The 17864-nt window shown below is 41.1% G+C and overlaps 2 protein-coding genes and 2 long non-coding RNA genes across 6 annotated transcripts in view; 2 read left to right on the plus strand and 2 right to left on the minus strand.

Annotated features, from left to right (window-relative positions):
* The window catches only part of LOC117222749 (UBA-like domain-containing protein 2), a 39840-nt gene extending 33776 nt beyond the window's left edge, over positions 1-6064 (plus strand). For both annotated transcript variants that reach the window (XM_033474639.2, XM_033474638.2), the window contains one exon: positions 3973-6064. In XM_033474639.2, coding sequence (XP_033330530.1) covers positions 3973-4124 — 152 coding nt within the window. In that variant the 3' untranslated portion in view covers positions 4125-6064. The remainder of the gene's footprint in view (positions 1-3972) is intronic.
* Positions 2-2824, plus strand: LOC143260186 (uncharacterized). Its single transcript, XR_013034323.1, has 2 exons — positions 2-2040; positions 2551-2824. It is a non-coding gene; the product is annotated as an uncharacterized LOC143260186 (long non-coding RNA).
* A 1030-nt stretch (positions 6065-7094) lies between the features above and the next one.
* Positions 7095-15634, minus strand: fab1 (1-phosphatidylinositol 3-phosphate 5-kinase fab1). Of its 2 annotated transcripts, none has more exons than XM_033474631.2 (15): positions 15199-15634; positions 14936-15099; positions 14645-14856; positions 14350-14521; positions 14048-14285; positions 13766-13972; positions 13479-13693; positions 13077-13419; positions 12654-13014; positions 12306-12576; positions 9543-12237; positions 8626-9176; positions 8169-8504; positions 7940-8101; positions 7095-7867 (listed from the first exon to the last, which is right to left on the minus strand). In XM_033474631.2, exons 2-15 carry the CDS (start codon positions 15048-15050, stop codon positions 7671-7673), a joined length of 6075 nt encoding a protein of 2024 aa, XP_033330522.2. In that variant the 5' UTR covers positions 15051-15099; positions 15199-15634; the 3' UTR covers positions 7095-7670. The 2 variants fall into 2 exon arrangements, with proteins under 2 accessions (XP_033330522.2, XP_033330521.2); XM_033474630.2 differs by having other exon boundaries at positions 14350-14539.
* A 1621-nt stretch (positions 15635-17255) lies between these two features.
* LOC117222750 (uncharacterized) lies at positions 17256-17817 on the minus strand. Its single transcript, XR_004490749.2, has 2 exons — positions 17679-17817; positions 17256-17546 (listed from the first exon to the last, which is right to left on the minus strand). It is a non-coding gene; the product is annotated as an uncharacterized LOC117222750 (long non-coding RNA).
* Positions 17818-17864: the final 47 nt, after the last annotated feature.

Raw genomic sequence — 17864 nt, forward strand, 5'->3', positions numbered from 1 at the left:
TCTCACTCTAATTACTGCTGCGCGAGGAACCCCCTTTGTTCCGACGCCATCGTCGTCGCACTGTACGCTGTTCGTTCTTTCTGGCCGCGTCTCCCCCACTCTCTCTCTCTTTCTCGGTCGCCGAGCGTCTCCGAGACCCGCGCTGCGTCACCGAATTGTTGCGCGTCTATTGCTCTCCACGAAATGTCCGATTTTTGTCCGGGCACTTCTACCGATAATACAGAAGAAATATTCGTCGCGACGTTATCGATATTTTCTGGCAACTTTTTTTTTCCCGGTTTCCTTGTTTCGTTGTAATTGTTTTTAAACGCGTAAACGGTGTACAACTTTCCGAAAAACCGCGTGCAATGAGAGGCGAGGTCGACTGACGCGGCGGCCGAGCCAACGAGCGGTCGAAGCCCGGTTACGCTGATTGGCTCGGCCGTCCAGCCGAGCTCGCCTCTCATTGGTCAGCGTTTTTCGTTTAATAACTCGTAAACGAAGCCTCGTAAAGCATTTTCGCTAAGGAAAAAGTTACTTCAAATCACCTTGGGAATCACTCCGTTCCGGGTGTTGACGTAATTGTGTGATACCCTGTATTTTCAAGCACGAATTCAGAACCGGTATTATTTTGCTATCGATGCTATACTAACTAATGCTGAAACTGAAACGTAAACGCAATTTTAGTCAGTGTAATTACCAGCATGTTCGTCTATGTATCTTATTTTATCAAAGCACATCGATATTTTAATAAATTTTAATCAATTTTAATATTTTAATTTGTATAAATTGACAAGTCTTGTAGACGATCTTATCAGTATTTTCTGTGCAATATATATATTTCGGTTTCGTTGGTTGTTGTTTTTTTTAATATAAATGCATATTATATAAATGTAAATTGTATAAATTTTCGTAACATAATATGTATTTATTTTATTAGTTTACACTTTTTCATATCGTGTCTCCGCCGTATTTCTTTTATGCTCATAATTTTATGCTAATAATATATATAATAATAATAATAATAATAATATATAATCGATTTTATATCGACGAAATATGATATTCGTTTTTACCGTTCGAAGTCGGGCATTTCGTGTGCAAACAGAGTCCGCGTTTCCATGGGACACCGTAAAGCGTGTGAAAGAGGCATGCTTAAATAGAGGAGACGGTCTGAATATGGGCTTGATTGCGGTGGGGTATCGAGTCGCGCGTCACGTGCGTCTAACCGATCGAGACCGAGATAAAAGTACGGTTTACGGCCGAAAGAAGGCGTCACGGGAGAAGGTAGAGTGACCCGCATTCGCATTGTTTACACGTCGCGTCGCGGAAACGGTTATCGGAACGCTTCTCAGATAAATTCGGTTCCATCGTCTGCTCGATGATAATCTGCAACAATAAACCGGACGTTCCTTAGGGAAGATCGTAGGCGATCGCTCGCTATTTTTATTTCTCGACCGAACCGTTCGAACGAACGCCGCGATATCGATACGTACACTCGACGCGAAATAGCGGTCATAGTTATATTCGGAGTGACGCAACAAACGTTTCCTGCGGAGGAGTGTTCCGATTTTCCAGTGAATTCGCGTGTTCGACGAACGCGAATTCACGCATCGTCGTCGTCGAACGCGCGCTCGGCACTCGTCGTCGTGTTTCGCTGAACCTCGCGCTTTATTTTCACCGCCGGTGCTTTCCCTTCGACGTAGAATTAGAGTCCGTGCTTCTTTCGCGCATGCCAATCGATTCGGAAGAACGGAGGGAAATCCATGCTTTTGATGCTTCGGCAAATGTTCTAACTGTGCCGGCTGTTCCAGCCGTTTAACGAATCGGAACATCGCCTAGCAATTCGCCATAAATCATTAGAAACGTCCGAGAGAGGTGTCCTTAGAGTTTCGCGGCACGCTCCGGTTGTTTCCTCGAAATTACTTTTAAGCGATGCGAAATGAAATTAAGTGTTCGTTCGTTGTTGTCTCGCGCATCGCTTGAAAGTAATTTTCTGGAAACAACTGCAGCGTTGCTCCGGAGTTGTGCGTCCTCCTTTATTTATTTATAAATCTGCTTGTTAGTAATTTATTTATTTATACATTTATTTGTTGTATTCACTCTTTGCACTCGAGCGGTGACTCTGAAGCACCGATAAAATTTGTTACATCACCTTTCAAGATAATTTTGATATTAACAAAGTCCTCCTTTATTTATTTATAAATTTGCTTGTTAGTAATTTATTTATTTATACATTTATTTATTGTATTAACCCTTCGCACTCGAGCGGTGACTCTGAGACACCGCTAAAATTTGTTATATCACCTTTCAAGATAATTTTCATATTAACAAAGTTTAGATTTTAAAAATTGTTAAGAGCGTAACTGTTGCGCGAGTCCCAATTATCAATTTCATATGCATAAAATATACATTTTGTCGCATAAAGTAGAAATATTATAAGTTAGAAAAATAATTTTATATTTTCAGTTAAAACAGCTTCGAGTGCAAAGGGTTAATGATTTATTTATTTATTTATTCATAAATTCATTTATCGACAAATAAACAGTAAAACGTGAACATTGAATTCAGGAAATGGATTCGACGCTTCGAATCGACGAGCAAAGGAACCGAAACAATAAATGGAACTCCGGAGAAGCCGCTAATTATGTACACGCTCGTCAAGTTTGCCAATCCGAGTTACAATCGTTCGGATTCACACGGCCGCATCGTTTGCTCGTCGTTGTTACAAAACGTTAACGACGGCGGAGATATTGTATAACGTAACCGTAAAATTGTTCGAGAGCCGTGGGCACTCGTGTTTTCTCGTGCCAGAACAAGATAATTAAAGGGTTTCAAGGATAAAGCCGTTGCGTAATCATTTTTATGAAAATTGCCGCGTCGATCGTTGCGGCGGTTTTCCGTAACCGGGTCTTTGTTCCTTGCAACAATATTGCGCCAGATCGAATCTACATAGAATAGTCCTCGAAATCGGCTCAGTTTCGAAATATCGTTGTTTTCCGCAATTAATAGCTTTCGCGAGAAATAACATAAAAATAACATAACATATTTTGTCAATTGATAAATTAACGCTCGAAGCATCGTAAAACGTTCCGAATCGGCGGAGAAACGTTTGCCCTTGATTTTTTGACCTGCTCCTCGAGACCGTAAACATTCCACCAAGAGAGACCGTCTCGGCTAGAAAAACTAATTTAACACGTTCGGCGGCCAATTTTTGACCAATTGAAAATTCATTTTCATTGTAATACAGGCTGTCCCAAAAATGTCTCGCGATCCGAAAGTGGCGGGTTCCTCGGGTCAATCGAAGCAACTTTTTCCTTTACAAAAATGTTCTCCGAGGCACCGTTAACGAGTTATCGACGAAAAACGGTGACCAATGAGAGGCTAACTCGGCTGGCGCGAGGCGACCGAGCCAACGAGCAGAACCGGGCTTCGCGCGCTGGTTGGCTGGGCCGCCTCGCGTCGGCTGTACTCGATCCTTATTGGTCACTGTTTTTCGTTTATAACTCGTTAACGGTGCCTCGGAGAACATTTTTGTAAAGGAAGAAGTTGCTTCAAATGATCCGAGGAACCCGATAATGATTGCGAGGCATTTTTGAGACAGAATGTTTCGGACGCGAAGGAGTTCTCTAATATCATCTACTATGATAAATTTTAACTTCCTAGTTTCGGTTTGATGAATTAAATTGCTTTGATTTTATAGGAATTTTACACGCGTGCGTCGTAAAGAAAATATTAACGGACAATTTTATCGATCTCCTCTATCTCTCACGGAGCCGATCGTTTCGGCGAACGAGAAAGAGAGAGAGAGAGACTGTAACGAAATAACCGTCTTAACAGAGAGTACACAATGATTCTTGTTTCGGTGGCGCGAGCAGGAGAGCAGCAGCAGTAGTTTGTCGGGCGGATTCGGTCCGCTTCGAGAAACCGAAGAGCGCTCCGGCGGCCGTTGAAAGGGGAAGTTAAACAAAAAAGTTTCGTTGTCGGTTACAGGCATGTCCCCGAGCCAGAACGGGTTGCATCAGAACTCGATGCAAATGGGCACCGGAGCGCCGCATCACGGTGGACGGTGTAGCGTGACCGGGAACGCGCAACAACAGGCGCAAAGTCAACAACAGTTCGGTTTAGGCGAGCCGCAGAGATAAAAGAAGCTGGCCAGTCGGCGGCCCGTGCGCGAGATCCCGAGGTCGTTATGCGAGATGCACTTTTAACGGCGTTCAAAAAAAAAAAAACAAAAACAACACAAAACGAGGAGACATGGTTTACAGAAAAGATCGCGACTGCTCCCAGGGTAACACGCGCTGCGGTGACGCTAGCGAGCGATTTATTCGACGAGAGATTCATTCGATGCGCTCGTTGCTCACCGAATTTTTCCTCAACGACAACAAACAGCTGTAACAATAACGACGACGACGACGACAACAACAAGAAAGGACAACAACGGAAGGACGCAAGATTCGCATCGAAGACGCGCGCGAGAAGACCACACCTCCCCCCTCCTCCTAACCTCGTTATAGAAGCGAATCGGATTTTATTTGGCGCGCGCGTTGAGAACTATAGACGAAGGGATTTCCGTTCAAATCGGACCGGCATGTTCGCCGAATTCACGTTGTCGCGCGGGACACGTGGATATCTCCGGTTAGAGCTGCTGGTTACGCGATCCTCGATTGTGTGTTTGTTTATTCTTTCGACGGTGCGCCGCGTCGAATACGGCAGCGGTTGCGCGTGACCGCCGAGAGAGCCCCTCTCGGAACCATTTATCTTCCGTCGGCAAATACGCGTGCGACAGGCGATCCATAGACGCAGGACGAGAGAGAGGGTGGAGGCGCTGTAAAAGACTCTATTAATACTTCTTTGTTCGTTTAATTACTCTCTGTCTCTCTCTCTCTTTCTCTCTCTCCCCCCTTTTGAACGCACTCTACGGGACGGTAGTTCCTACAATTATGAAAGACAGCGATACTCTCCTTTAGCGTTTATGGAAATTAGTATGCGTCCAGAGACATCATCGCCGCTTGATTGTGAATGAGTAGCGAGAAGCCTCCTCCACCGTCCCGGGTATCTTCCTCGTTGTTTCTCGATCTACAGGCTCGCGGCTAGATAGGAAATGTTTCTTGCGGTCCCGTGAACCGCGGAAGTCAATGAGAAATTCAATATCACTTCCACACATACATACATACATACATACGCGCGCGCGCGTACACACGTCGTACAACACGTACACGCGACCACGTACACACATCATAGTACAAAAGATCTCCGGCACTGGATAGGGCGATTAGCGACGAATTAACGTTTAGCTTCTTATTTTGTTTGAAAGATCGCGCGCGAACATTTAGACGTGTCCGTGCGTTTGCGATTCGATACTACTGATATACACGTCCGATTGCGTGTCGACGAAGAGCTTCTAACGAGAAACTTGTATGCTTTGACGACGATCGTGCTCGATCGAGAGGTGTCATTGTTTCTTTTTGTTTGTTTGTTTGTTTTAACGAGAGCTGAACTGCCCAGCGAAAAACAGAGCGAATGGAATAAAGTTAAGAAAACCAGGAGCAAAAGTAAGGAACGACGCGAGGCTAAAAATATATGGTAAACGAAGAAACTATCGCGAATTATAATTATGTAAAAAAAATTGTAAAAAAGAATTTATCGATTACGTAATCGTCCATTTAGATGTATTTATGTAAAGTTATTCGAACTGAACGAAAGAAAGAAAGAACGTGTAAACTTTCAATCATGATTAGTGTTAACATACACACACACATACATACACACACATACACCACAGAGAGAGAGAGAGATGACTTGCTCAGATAGTATCCAGTGTAGGTCATTTTTTCTACTGGGAAAATAAAAGAGCAGTGGAGCCATTGGTTAGCTGAGCTGTTTCATCGTCAATTGAACTCACAACTTAGGATTACGAGAATTAGATGATTTCGTACTGCCTGTTACGCGCGCGCGCGAATTGATTTTCATCATCGTAGATATTTCATTATTGTTCACAGAGAAGATTCGTGTGCGGCAGGCTTTGCGTGATTCACCTCCGACCAGAATAACGATTCAATAAAAATGAAATGTTTTCTTTTTCTCTCTCCTTTCTTTTATTGTTTTTCTTTTTCTTCTTCTTCTTCTTAATTTTTTAAACGACTCGTTTTCTTTTCCACGATAGACTATATTTAATCTCTCGCGAACCCGTCTCTACTATTCGTAATTAATTTAAGGAAGACGGTGGACGACGACGATGCTTTTAACCGCGAATAGAACGTCTGGTTCGAACGTTCGTAGATATGATTTCGATCATGGTTGTTCGCAGCAGCAGCATCGTTCTACCGCGCGCGATCAACGTTACACAATCCCGACGAATCTAAGAAACACTGTGATCAGTACGTAACCTAATTTTCACGGATGAAATAGTTCAAGTATTCGAGTTTCGCTGCAGCTTCATCACTATTGCATTCATTTATGTAAATACGATAGATAAATCGTCGTACCGGAAACAGGTATGACAAAAAGATGTTTTTTCTGTAAGGTATACGCTTTAATATCTTCCTTTGTGTTTGTAATGTATGGACCAGTGTCTCGTAATATTTTCACAAGAAAATATAGTTTATGTGTTATATACATATATTATATATACGTGTATATATATGTATATGCACACACATATTTGTATATATATATATGTATATCTATATGTGTACGCATATTTGTATGTATATATATTTTTATTGTTGTGACCTGATTGTAAAATGTGTATATGTATAAAAAAAAGAAGAAAGAAGAAAATTGTTGTATTTGGAGCGATACGATGTTTGTTTTAGAAAATATTTTTCGTTCGTCTAGACGGTATAGAAATTTCGGAACACTGGTCTCGACTATTATGAAAATACTATTACGTTTAAAACTCATTATTATTATTATTATTATATTATGTTATTATTATTGTTCATTTTGGCTATCAATAATAATAAACAATGTTCATGTACATAATTTTGAAAAAATGATCTAAATAAAACATTAATAATGGTGCTTTCACAGACTTTCATATACATCATTTTTATCGAACATTTTTGTCTTATTCATTCCTGTGCTTTCGTTCTCCGAACTTTTACGGAAAATTTGTTTATAAAGTTTATTAGAAATCCTGTTATATACAGAGACAATACAGTTAATCGCTGTGCCGATAAATACAAATACAGGTGATATGATTTTAACTATCGTGTAATTGTATAAATTATAGAACCGAAGCTATACAACAGTTGGTATTTTCGCGTTACGATAATGGTAACTCATTGTTATCACTTTTTTTTTTTGTTACAAAATATTACGAAGGACTAGTCATTCCATAAAATATTACTATACATTATATATATCTTTATATGCAACACTATTCGCTACATTCGCGTCGGGTGCATAGAAAATATATTTACAATGTATACTTAGTGTACAGGATGTTCTTGTTATTATTGTCTAGTATTTTGGTAAAAAGAATTCGCTACAATCTTTTAAACGGACTCGAGACAACGTTTCATACTTGTAATACTGAAAGATAATTTTAATTGTCTTTTTTTTTATGAACTACGTCAAATCTTCTTGCGTTATTTTATCTTTTGTACATTTACGAACAAATAGTAACACGAGCATCCTATTTAAAATTTCAGAAAAAGATGAGAACCTTATGTTCTGGAAGTCTTTTATGTTTCCACGCCTCTACCTAATCCAGACCACCTGTCTGGCACCGGCAAGAAGTACCGGTGCATAGCTGCTATGAAACGGGCTCGATATTCTTCGGGCGATATTATCGTCGGCAATTTTCCTTGGCCGCCTAATATACCTGACTTCTTCAACATTGTCTCCAATTTTTTGTCCCACGTGAAAGTTCGTATATAATCTGTAAATGGATCACGATTTTATGAAAATTATCTGAAGTCTGGAGAGAAACGACCATATCACAAAACTTTACCTATTATGCCTAACACAAGCTCATCCGAATTTGGTTCCAAACCAACTAGCAATGAATAGTCCATCACAGAATTATCAGCCAGGAATTTAGTGTCTTGTTCGATGGCTCTATTTAAAACCGCCTTGGAATGTGATCTGATGTAAAGGGGCGAGTCACAGCTCACTAAAAATATAATTTATTTATAACCGGTACACATTTAATGTGCTGAACATGAATGAGATATACCCACTGTTCAACAAGTTCTCGTCGAGCAATACAAGTTCACCCTCGTGACACATGTCGACGGGATTCACCAGCCGATTCCTCACGGACCCCTTCAAATCGAATTTGTCCGTTATAGTTCTATTGTAAAATAAATTCTCCATCACTAACAAGCACATACGGCGAAGCGCTGCATTTGTCGTATTGTTTTTAAAGGATACACTGTAAACACCCACGATCTTTCCCAGTAAGGTTGGTTGCTTGGTTTGCTGGCACTTTTCCATGTAGGCAAAATAGTTCGGTCCGAACTTCAGAAATATTTGCATTTCTATTTCAGACATTTGTTTTATGATAAATCTGTCATCTGAAGAAGAAGAAGACGGAACAAACGTAAGAAATATTACATATTTAAACAGACACAAAGAGCGTTTCGCTCTTTTTACATTTCATGTATAACATTTTAGAACATGTTAACAATCGGATACCTCCACTTTTGCAGAAGCTACTTCCGCTCTTTCCACCCCTTGCAGCCCATTGTATGCTTCGACTCAGGCTTCTCGTAAAACCATCTTCGCCGCAGGTTAAAACATTCTCCCTGAGCGCAGCGAACTGTGCAGCAAAGTATATTCTGCAGTAGAAATTGGCTGTAGCGTCGTTGAATTGCACCTCGACGTAATTCTGCTGTTTGGTCACTTTCTTGTCCTCCTCTGTCTCTGACGCAGTTATTGGATTTTGCTGGTTGGAATCCATGTTCGAGACATTTTTATCAGAGTCTATGGGGCTCGCTGGATTCGGGCTGTTTCCACGGAAAAAGGATAAAACGGACGGACGCTTGAATTCCCCTGATTGCATAACCTCGGGAATGTTCTCTTTATTTTCGGGGAATTTTCGCTTGTTCAAAGGGCTCGGATTTAAATCGGGTCCTTTCATGGTGCGCATCAATTCTTGCAACGTGTGTTTATAGTCGAGCGAGTCGAGCGCGTATGCAATTATAGACGATGGCTCCGACTCGTACACCACGATAGGCACGACCGATCTGTTAAAGAAAGATATCGTTCAATACCAAACATGTTTTATCAGATCTAGTAATAATTAGTGTCGTTTCTTAGTGTTCGTTTATCTGACATAATCTTGACATAACCTGTTTTTAACCTGAGCCTTGGGCACAAGTGGTTGAAAACAACGGCGACTGTATCGTTGATTAAATTGTTTTGTTTAAATAAATTAGTTTTAAAAATGTATTGGAAAACGACATTAATTATTACTAGACCAATATAAGGTTTTAACGTATGAAACGCTAAGAACACAAACGTTTCACAGATTAATAGAACATTTGCTTCTAAAGTATTACCTGCAATGATAAACTACGATATAAGCAGATTATCTTTTAATTGAATCGTACCCAAGAGGCAGTAAGTGGTGCTCCAACGAACCGAACGGATTTGGTATCGGTTGAGTGACAGGCAGAGAGGGTAGCAACTGCGACAGAATAGTTTTCTTTTTCTTCTTCTTATCCTGCATATCCTCCACGGCCAAAGGTAGAACATCGGAGTGCGATCTCTGATGCATTTTTGGAGATCCCGGTATGACAACAATCTCATCGGGATTATTGCTTTCTAATAGTTCGTTGTCTGAAGTCTCTATTCCTTCGAATCTCTGCAAATCATTTTGCACAGCAGCAATGGCGTCGACAGCATTGTAGTCAGCCGACATGGGACTTTGATCTTCGATCTGCGATTCGGAGGCAGTGTCTTCCGTGATGTATCCATCGGTGTCGATAATACTGTTGCTTCCAATCGTCAATGACCGTTCGGTGAACCTTCGTGGCCTCTCGTCCTTCTTCTTAGCAGACATCTCCAGGATCTTCGTATTCCAAGAGAACACGACTTCGGATATCAATCGCTTAAGAATGACGATTGCGTCCTCGATTCTGAACATCGAAGTTTGAACCTGTCTCTCGGACATCTTTCCCTCGAGCTTCTTATTCTCCAACGTCGGGGACGTTAATTTCAATTGAATCTCTTCTATCTTAGTCTTGAAGTTCTGCTGATCTTTGGTCAGTTGTTGCTTCACAGCGTTTACACTGTCCACCTCAGTCTGCAGGGTTGTCCACTTCTCTCTTATAGTCGTGAACACCTCGTCCCCTTTCAACGTTAAGCTTTTCATTTCCTCGATCACGTCCGCGTGCTGCTTCGGATCATATATAATGTTTATCAGTGGCGGCGGCAAGGAGATCTCCCACTGGGATATTTTCGTATACTTGAACACGGCCAGCATGTTCTTCTTCGTGAAGTATTGGGAATGATCGTAGTGCAGCAAATGCTGGCAGGTGTCGGTGCCTCGTCTGGTGTAGGCGTTCCCGTGAAAACGTAGCTCCAGATACTTGGCGAAAGACAGGGACCAGGTGTCGTCCGACATCGGCACCACCGGTGAGACATTTTTGCATCTCATGCACTTGCTCCACATTAAAATCTGGTTGCTGTTCTCTTGGGCGAACGGCTCGGTGCTCATTTCGCTCAAGCTAATATGTATGCATCCACCGTCGTGCGCGAATCTTCGAACATGCTGGGCGATTTGTGCTCGGCACGCTGATGCGGGACACTTGTATTCGGACGTGAGACAGTAACGTTCCAGGAAACGTCCCAAGGCGATATCGTTTCTTCCGTACAAATCCATGTTGACCACCCATGGATTCACGCAGAAGGCCGGCGTGTCGCTGCCGGTATGCGAAAAACTGCAGAACGACACCGACAAACGTTGATGACTCGCCGGGTCCAGACAGTCTGGCCACTTCGGAGCTTGTTCGCTCGCGTCGCACTGCATCGCAACCTGCTGTTTATCCGACACGACGTTATTCGTCGGATACAATCGACTACCGCGGGCTCGAAAGTCGGCCAACAATGCTTGCACCTCCCGGCTGTCGACGTCCGTGGTCAGTCTTGCTTGAACGAACGGATGCTGCGGCTTCAATTTCAATCTCATCAACGGATTTTCATAGCCGCACAGATCCGAAGCTGCGTTGCTCGCTTTGACCTCCTTCACTTTGTCCAGAAATTGTGCGGAGTAAAAAATCTCCCTTGGGAAGAAGCTTCGTAGCACGCAATTTCTTCCTGTCTCAGTCTCCAGATACGGTATAGAAAATTTCAAGTACGGCGAAACGCTTAATATCGTGCCTTCCAAGGCTTTCTTAAATTTATTTAGCAGCGGCAAGTCGGCCACGCTTAAATGTTGACCATTCGGACTAGTTTGACTGAAGACGTCCTCCTCGTCCTCGTTTAAATACTGATGCAAAGGATCGCTTCGGTCGCTGATAGACTCTCCGCGAATTCGTTTCTCCTCTGAAACAACTTTATCTTTTATTTTTGGCTTCTCGGTTTCTTCGTCGGTCTCTTTGTTCGTTCTCTCAACAAGTCTACCGCTAAATAATCCCAATGTACTATTTGGATCTTCCACGCAGTCGGTACCATAAGTATTATTATGACTATCATTATTATGCGATGTTTTACTCGGTGCACCATCTTCTGCGGCTTTCGAATCGATTATAGAAGACTTTGTTTTCGGCTTGAATACTTTCAGAGTGTCGTAGGAATCAATGTCGTCGGATAATATAGAGGATATTTGCTTGACGGAGCTTGAGTTCAATATATTTTCACTGTATAATTGATCTGTAAATTTATCTTTCATCGGTGTGCTTCTATTGGAAGAGCTCTCAATTTCTATGATGTGTCTCGCGCCTGTCGGTGCTGTAGGGTCGTGTTCAATCGTCGATATCCTTACAATTTCTGTGTCGTCTGTGTTCTCTATACTATCATTAGCTTCGATAGACTTGGATGATATCTTATTGCTTTCCTCGATGTCTAAAGAGTCCTTCTGCGAGGTTTCGTCTAAAAATGAATTGTCTTTAGGGGACGGTGGTCTCGCGAACTCGTCCATGAGAAATGACTTTTCTAGACGCCACGAATACGCTGCGAAGATCATCGTCGAAGTCACATTCTTCACTCTCTTCAATTCTGTGTGAGTACCACCGCGCAGCAGGATCGTAGCACCAAGATGCGGATTCGCACATCCCTCGAAGTACATCAATGTTTTAACACCGTCTGGAAAATCATCAAATTCTTTATTCCATTGAGTCTGAAACGGTAAATCAGGTTCCTCGATCACTCACTTTTCTCGCTAGTAAAATTTCGCAGGTAAAACTTTTTACACGTGCCAAGCATGTATCGTGCACTTATGTGCGCATCGATGGTATTCACAATAGTTGCGCCCGTACAACGCGCGACTCTCTCCAGAACGCTTAGCTTCACGTTTAAGACAAGCGTCACGCCGCATTCTCGAAGCCGGTCTTGCGCTAATCTTGATACAGACCGATGCACGAGTACAACGTCCGGGCCAAGAGCGGTAATTCTGGCAACTGTATGACCTAAATATTCGTTTTCCTAGAAACAATATACTTTTAATGTTACGATATAAGGCAATCACGTTAATATTTATTGGAATAACTTTCTCCTCGTACTTGCAACATCACCGGCTCCAAACTCAATAACTTTCCCTCGACGCGTTGATACATAAGACCGCACTGAAGCAATAAAATTTTCGGATAAGCTATCATCGCGTTCATCCCTTTGTGCGCAACATTTTTATTACACACTGCGCCCGACACGATTTCACAGTCGTCCCTGCTACCGCCTGGACACTTTTTTATCTGAACATATTGTCGAATGTCCAAGTCGTCGACGTTATGGTTCAGATCTGGTCTTACGATGTCGACAACCTGATGCGCAATCGGAAGTATTGTTTCCGACCAGGTTTGCGACAAACCCTCTTTATTCAGCAGCTGTTTGATCAACGAATCCTCGTGTTGTTTGTACGCAGACCTACGATCAAATGTACGTAAGCTAACATTGTCGTTTCTCGATGATAAACATGCGACACTTACGTTAAACATTCGTACGTATGCAGCTCTCCAAAGGAAGTTCTAAGATTCGATGGTTTGTGCCAACCGTTTCTCTCTTTGACCTCTTGCACTTGTAGCGTCTCGTTCAACAAATCGTCGGCTATTTTCAGATTGCATTCGTGCGACTTCACCGGGTCTTCTTTTTGATCGAGTACGCTGTCGCTACTATCTACAGACAACGTAGTTAAATCTTCCGAGGTTGGTCTTTTCAATGTAACGGTAGACGATTCTAAATTGACGTCAATATAAAAACTTGAACTAGAAGATGGTAAACGTCCACTGGTCTGTTGCATTGAATTCGGGGGTTTCGTTTCGCTTTCAGAGTCTAAAATATATTATTGTCATTGACACTCGCCTTTTACACTAACAAACATAAAATATTACCTGTCGTAGAATCATGCTGTGGAATTGTTTTTACCCATGCAGGCTCTTGAGCGTCGCAGGTAGTTTGAGTTTCGGTTAATAGATCCATGCTTTGCATTTGCGACAGCGTCACTGGTTTGAACACTGTCGCAGTGTCGCTGAATACGTTATCAGCGATTACTGGCTCAATAAAACCTGCTTCGAGAAGTGCTTGTCCGATAGCAGTGGCTTGTACGCTATAAAACATTATATTTTAATATCGCATTTAAATATTTACTCCTATTATATTCTATTTGTTGTGCCTGTACCGAGTAGCTGCTTTATTCTGCGCTATCATCCAATTTACCAGCTCGCTCGCTAGGAAGCAATTGTAATAGCTCTTCAGCCTGATTCTGTGAGTTTGTAAAAGTATTGCTTGGCTTGATCTAAAGAGCTCTTCGTAGATCATCCTTAAAGAAGCCGAGTTTTGTAAAGCAAGAGAACGTTCTTGAGATGTTAAATAACTATTCGACGACCTGTAAAATATATTTATTGTATATGTTAGTTTCGCTGGTTTAAAAAGGGAAACAAAACTGGAAAGGAAACAATACCTTTCAATGGCATATTTTTCTTCCATATATCCTACGCTTGGTTTCCTACAAATCAATGTTTCATCTTCCACAGATTCATTTGCATTTGTCTGCGTAAGAAGCGGTGGGTCATTTCCATATTTAACTTGTAGGTCCTCTTGCAAAGCTTTCAAATCTTCAGATAAATCGCTTCTCATATCAGAAGATTGTAGATAAGATAAAACTACTTTGCAGCAATATGTACAAACTCTTAAATCACCTACGACAAGCAGTTCGATTGCATAAAATATCTATAAAGCGAAACAAATATTATTTGTACGTACCAGTGTATCCCATAATTTTGCCAGGAATCTGATCGCAACAGCATTTCGAACAAAATATCTGACCGCACACGCGACAGTGATGCCGTCTACGAAATGTTGTGAACCTTTCGCCGCATTCGTAACACTGCTTGCTCACGCTATCAGGCATCCAATAACTTCTCAATTGGGAATCCTTGTATGAGCGCAAGTTCTATATTAATATCAATTACATTAACTTAATTTACAACTAAAATTATGTATATTATCACCTTGAATCATCTGTAAGTGATTATATAACTCATGGAAATTAACTCACATTCCTTTCGACAGCCACTATGTTGCTAATGCGTTTCAAAACGTTGGGTAAACTTCTACCCTCGCGAGTATCTAATGGAAAGTTCATCATACTAGAGCTATCATCCTCCGGCGTTTTTTCTGTGCTCTCCGATTGTTTCCACGATTCAGAATCGGACGAGCTCTGTTCCTCTTTGGTAGACGAGACTGCGGCATCGTCAACATTTTGTGAACCTAGAAATTCATTTTCTACATAGCGCAGTCCCTTCGCTGTTTCTCTAGATGTGCTATTTCGTCGCAGAAAAAATCTTACTTCTTGCAAAGCTGAAGAATTTTGAAAATAGCGAAGCCACGACTGGTTGGCTCTCCTCGGGACTTAACGGAGCGAACTCCGTAAGTTTAGACGGCGAGTTCATATTCTTATTCATTTTGACTAGTGCTATCTCCTCCTATATTCTCCGAACATCTTTTTAACACCTACATCAAAGATTCAGAACAAATAAATATTTTGGACAGAAACGTCAAACGTGTGTATGTATATCTGTTTTCATGTAATTATAAATACCGGTTTCTTACCTTGACGGAGCATTTACACTATTTTTCTTCTATAGTTACATAATCATCGTGCACTTATCATTTTCTATGGTACAATAGAAATTCGTAACAATATCTTCAATATTTCTCTCTTGACACGACCGCAGGTACGGAGGTGCATCGGGATTCGTGAAACTTATGTTTGCAGATCAAGGTGTACACCAGAGTTGTCGGTACAGATGTCGCACGATTCCATCCGTGACGTCACAGATAAGCATAAGAATCGAACCAGAGTAGGGATAGAGGAAAGCGTAGTCAACAAAACGTGGCGTGACCAATAGCAAACGTGAGAGCACTCCTGCAATTCCTGGCAACCGTGCAACAGAGTAGATTCTCCCGAACAATTTCGTACCATTGATTCAGTTCTTTTATGCTCTAATTTTGCCGATATTAATGTTTCTAGATGACCCGGCAGTAGGCAGATGTGACGCCCCTTTCGGAGAAAAAACGAAACTTCGTTCGATGTCCGTGCAGCGCCAATTACACGCTGTCGGTAACTTGGCTAACAGTTTGAGCGTTTTACCACTACCACAATTTTCTCCAAAAGAGGCGCCACATGTGCACACTACATGATCGACTGAAAACATTAATTATGACAAAATTAGAGCCTTTAAAATGAAACCGAGGGTACGAAATTGTTCGAGAGAATCTACCGCATCGATAAAAAATACATAATATTATTTATTATCACTTTAGTATTTTATATAGAATTTTATAACAGTGGTCAAGTTATTACATCGCATTTGTCGAAATTGTACGTTATCACTATTGTGGTATATCTAGTCAGTCTTTAATATTTAATATTTTGATAGTATTTGTAATTATCACAATTTCAGCGTTTCTTAATCACTTTTAATGTTCACATTATCCTCACTGTATTCGATTATAGTTTAAAAACTTTTCCATAATCACAGTTTCCTTCATTTCGATTCCTATCAAACGGTGCAACGGTATTCTGTGCGTGAACAGAGTAAACACGAGATTTTGAAATCATGCAAAAGCACGACATTATTGATCAATCCCTGAAATCGATATCACGATGTACTTGGCAATGGTTTTGCAACGTGGTATCGCTGTCTGTCTATCTATTTAAATAGAAATCCCATGCATGTCGCGTCGTAATGTTTGTACAAGCAGCGATTTGCGGACGCGTTATCAGTCAATTTCTGACGCGACGTAAAAGATCGCAGTTTCGTAGAAATGTACGTACACGATGGACGCAACAAATGAGCCGTTTATTTTGAAAGTGGCTTAAGTCGATATATTTAAACATTAAAAAATCACCACTTTTCACTACGGTAAAGTGACTTATGCCACTTTCAAAATAAACGGCTCAAATATCGAATCAAGTTTCCCACACACAGTTCCGTATATCTAACAATATCTTCAGAAAATATAATTCCGTATTAAAAATCGAACCGTTTTCATTCATCGTAATTATGCTAAGTTCTCTAAAAGATAATATTAGATAAATCAACCATTTTCAAATGATTCGGTTCGTTACAAGGCATGTATCGTCGAATCGTTAAAACTTAAATTTTTGTAAAATTAGAAAGGAAAAACATTTCCTAGAATAAAATATTTACTGCACGCATTTTCGTATTCGCATTTAAATGACACAGTTCTGCAAATGGAAGTTTATTTCGTGAATCTGAATATTTTCCAAAAAGCTGGCTGTCAAATAATCTCTAACGTTAACACCGTATATATCATCCAAAAGACTCAAAGCGTTGTTTAATAAAACAGCGACTAAACAATCAATTAATAATTAATAATAATAATATTATTATTATATAATATATTTATTATTATAATTATATATAATATTATAATAATAATAATAATAATAATATTATTATTATTATTATTATTAATTAAGAACGTATCATTCAAGAGACGAAACAGCGATCAACAAGCGTCGCCTTTACTTGACGATTCCGCCTCGAAGAACCAAAAAGCAGCCGGAATAAAATCGCCTCTAAAAAAACTCCACAAACATCTGCGAAGAGCTTCCAAAAAAATAAGAGCGAAAATTCAGGTATTCTGCGAAATTCTCTGTGATTCTATGTATTTCTTCAAAACATGAAATTACGAATAAAACGCAGCCGCGATGAGATCGAACTGTGAAACGAGAACGGCCGTAAAATTAACAGGCAATCTCGTGTGTAACAAGATTAACAAAGATTTCTTATTTGTCACGGTCGAACGTTGCGATCGGTTCCGTCTTCGGCACGCGTTACTTCGCCGACAACTTCGTCAATAACCTCGTTAATAACCTCGTGTTGGTTTCCTTAGGATCGAGCGGAGATTTCCGAGGTGCGTCCATTTATCTAGAAACAGGTCGAAAATGTTCGGAACGAGAGTATTATCGATTCTGTTCGTGGCCGCAGGACGCGGCGGAGTACTTAAGTCGTTCGCGTTCGCGACATCAGAAATAGAGAACGATTCAACTGCGATTCAACCTGGTTAACGGGTCACGAGTGTATGTTCCTTGTAGCGTAACACACCGCGGCGTCGGTCCGTTGGAGCGGCGGTTCCCTAACCCCTTCGCAGCTGCGCAGGTGTACCGGCGGCACCTTCTCATTAACATCTTGCCGAAAAGGCCCAGTCACGCCAGCAGAAGGATCTGGCACGGTCGAGTCATCCTA

Source organism: Megalopta genalis, chromosome 10 (genome assembly GCF_051020955.1).
Source record: "Megalopta genalis isolate 19385.01 chromosome 10, iyMegGena1_principal, whole genome shotgun sequence".
NCBI lineage: Eukaryota > Metazoa > Arthropoda > Insecta > Hymenoptera > Halictidae > Megalopta > Megalopta genalis.

Excerpts from the sequence above, each read along its gene's own strand:
- fab1 (XM_033474630.2), bottom strand. The coding sequence starts at position 15,050 with ATGAATAAGAATATGAACTCGCCGTCTAAACTTACGGAGTTCGCTCCG. Across the intron at positions 13,015-13,076 it reads CATACGTACGAATGTTTAAC|GTCTGCGTACAAACAACACG; the intron begins GTAAGTGTCGCA and ends ATTTGATCGTAG. Across the intron at positions 8,102-8,168 it reads CGACGAGAACTTGTTGAACA|TGAGCTGTGACTCGCCCCTT; the intron begins GTGGGTATATCT and ends TTATATTTTTAG.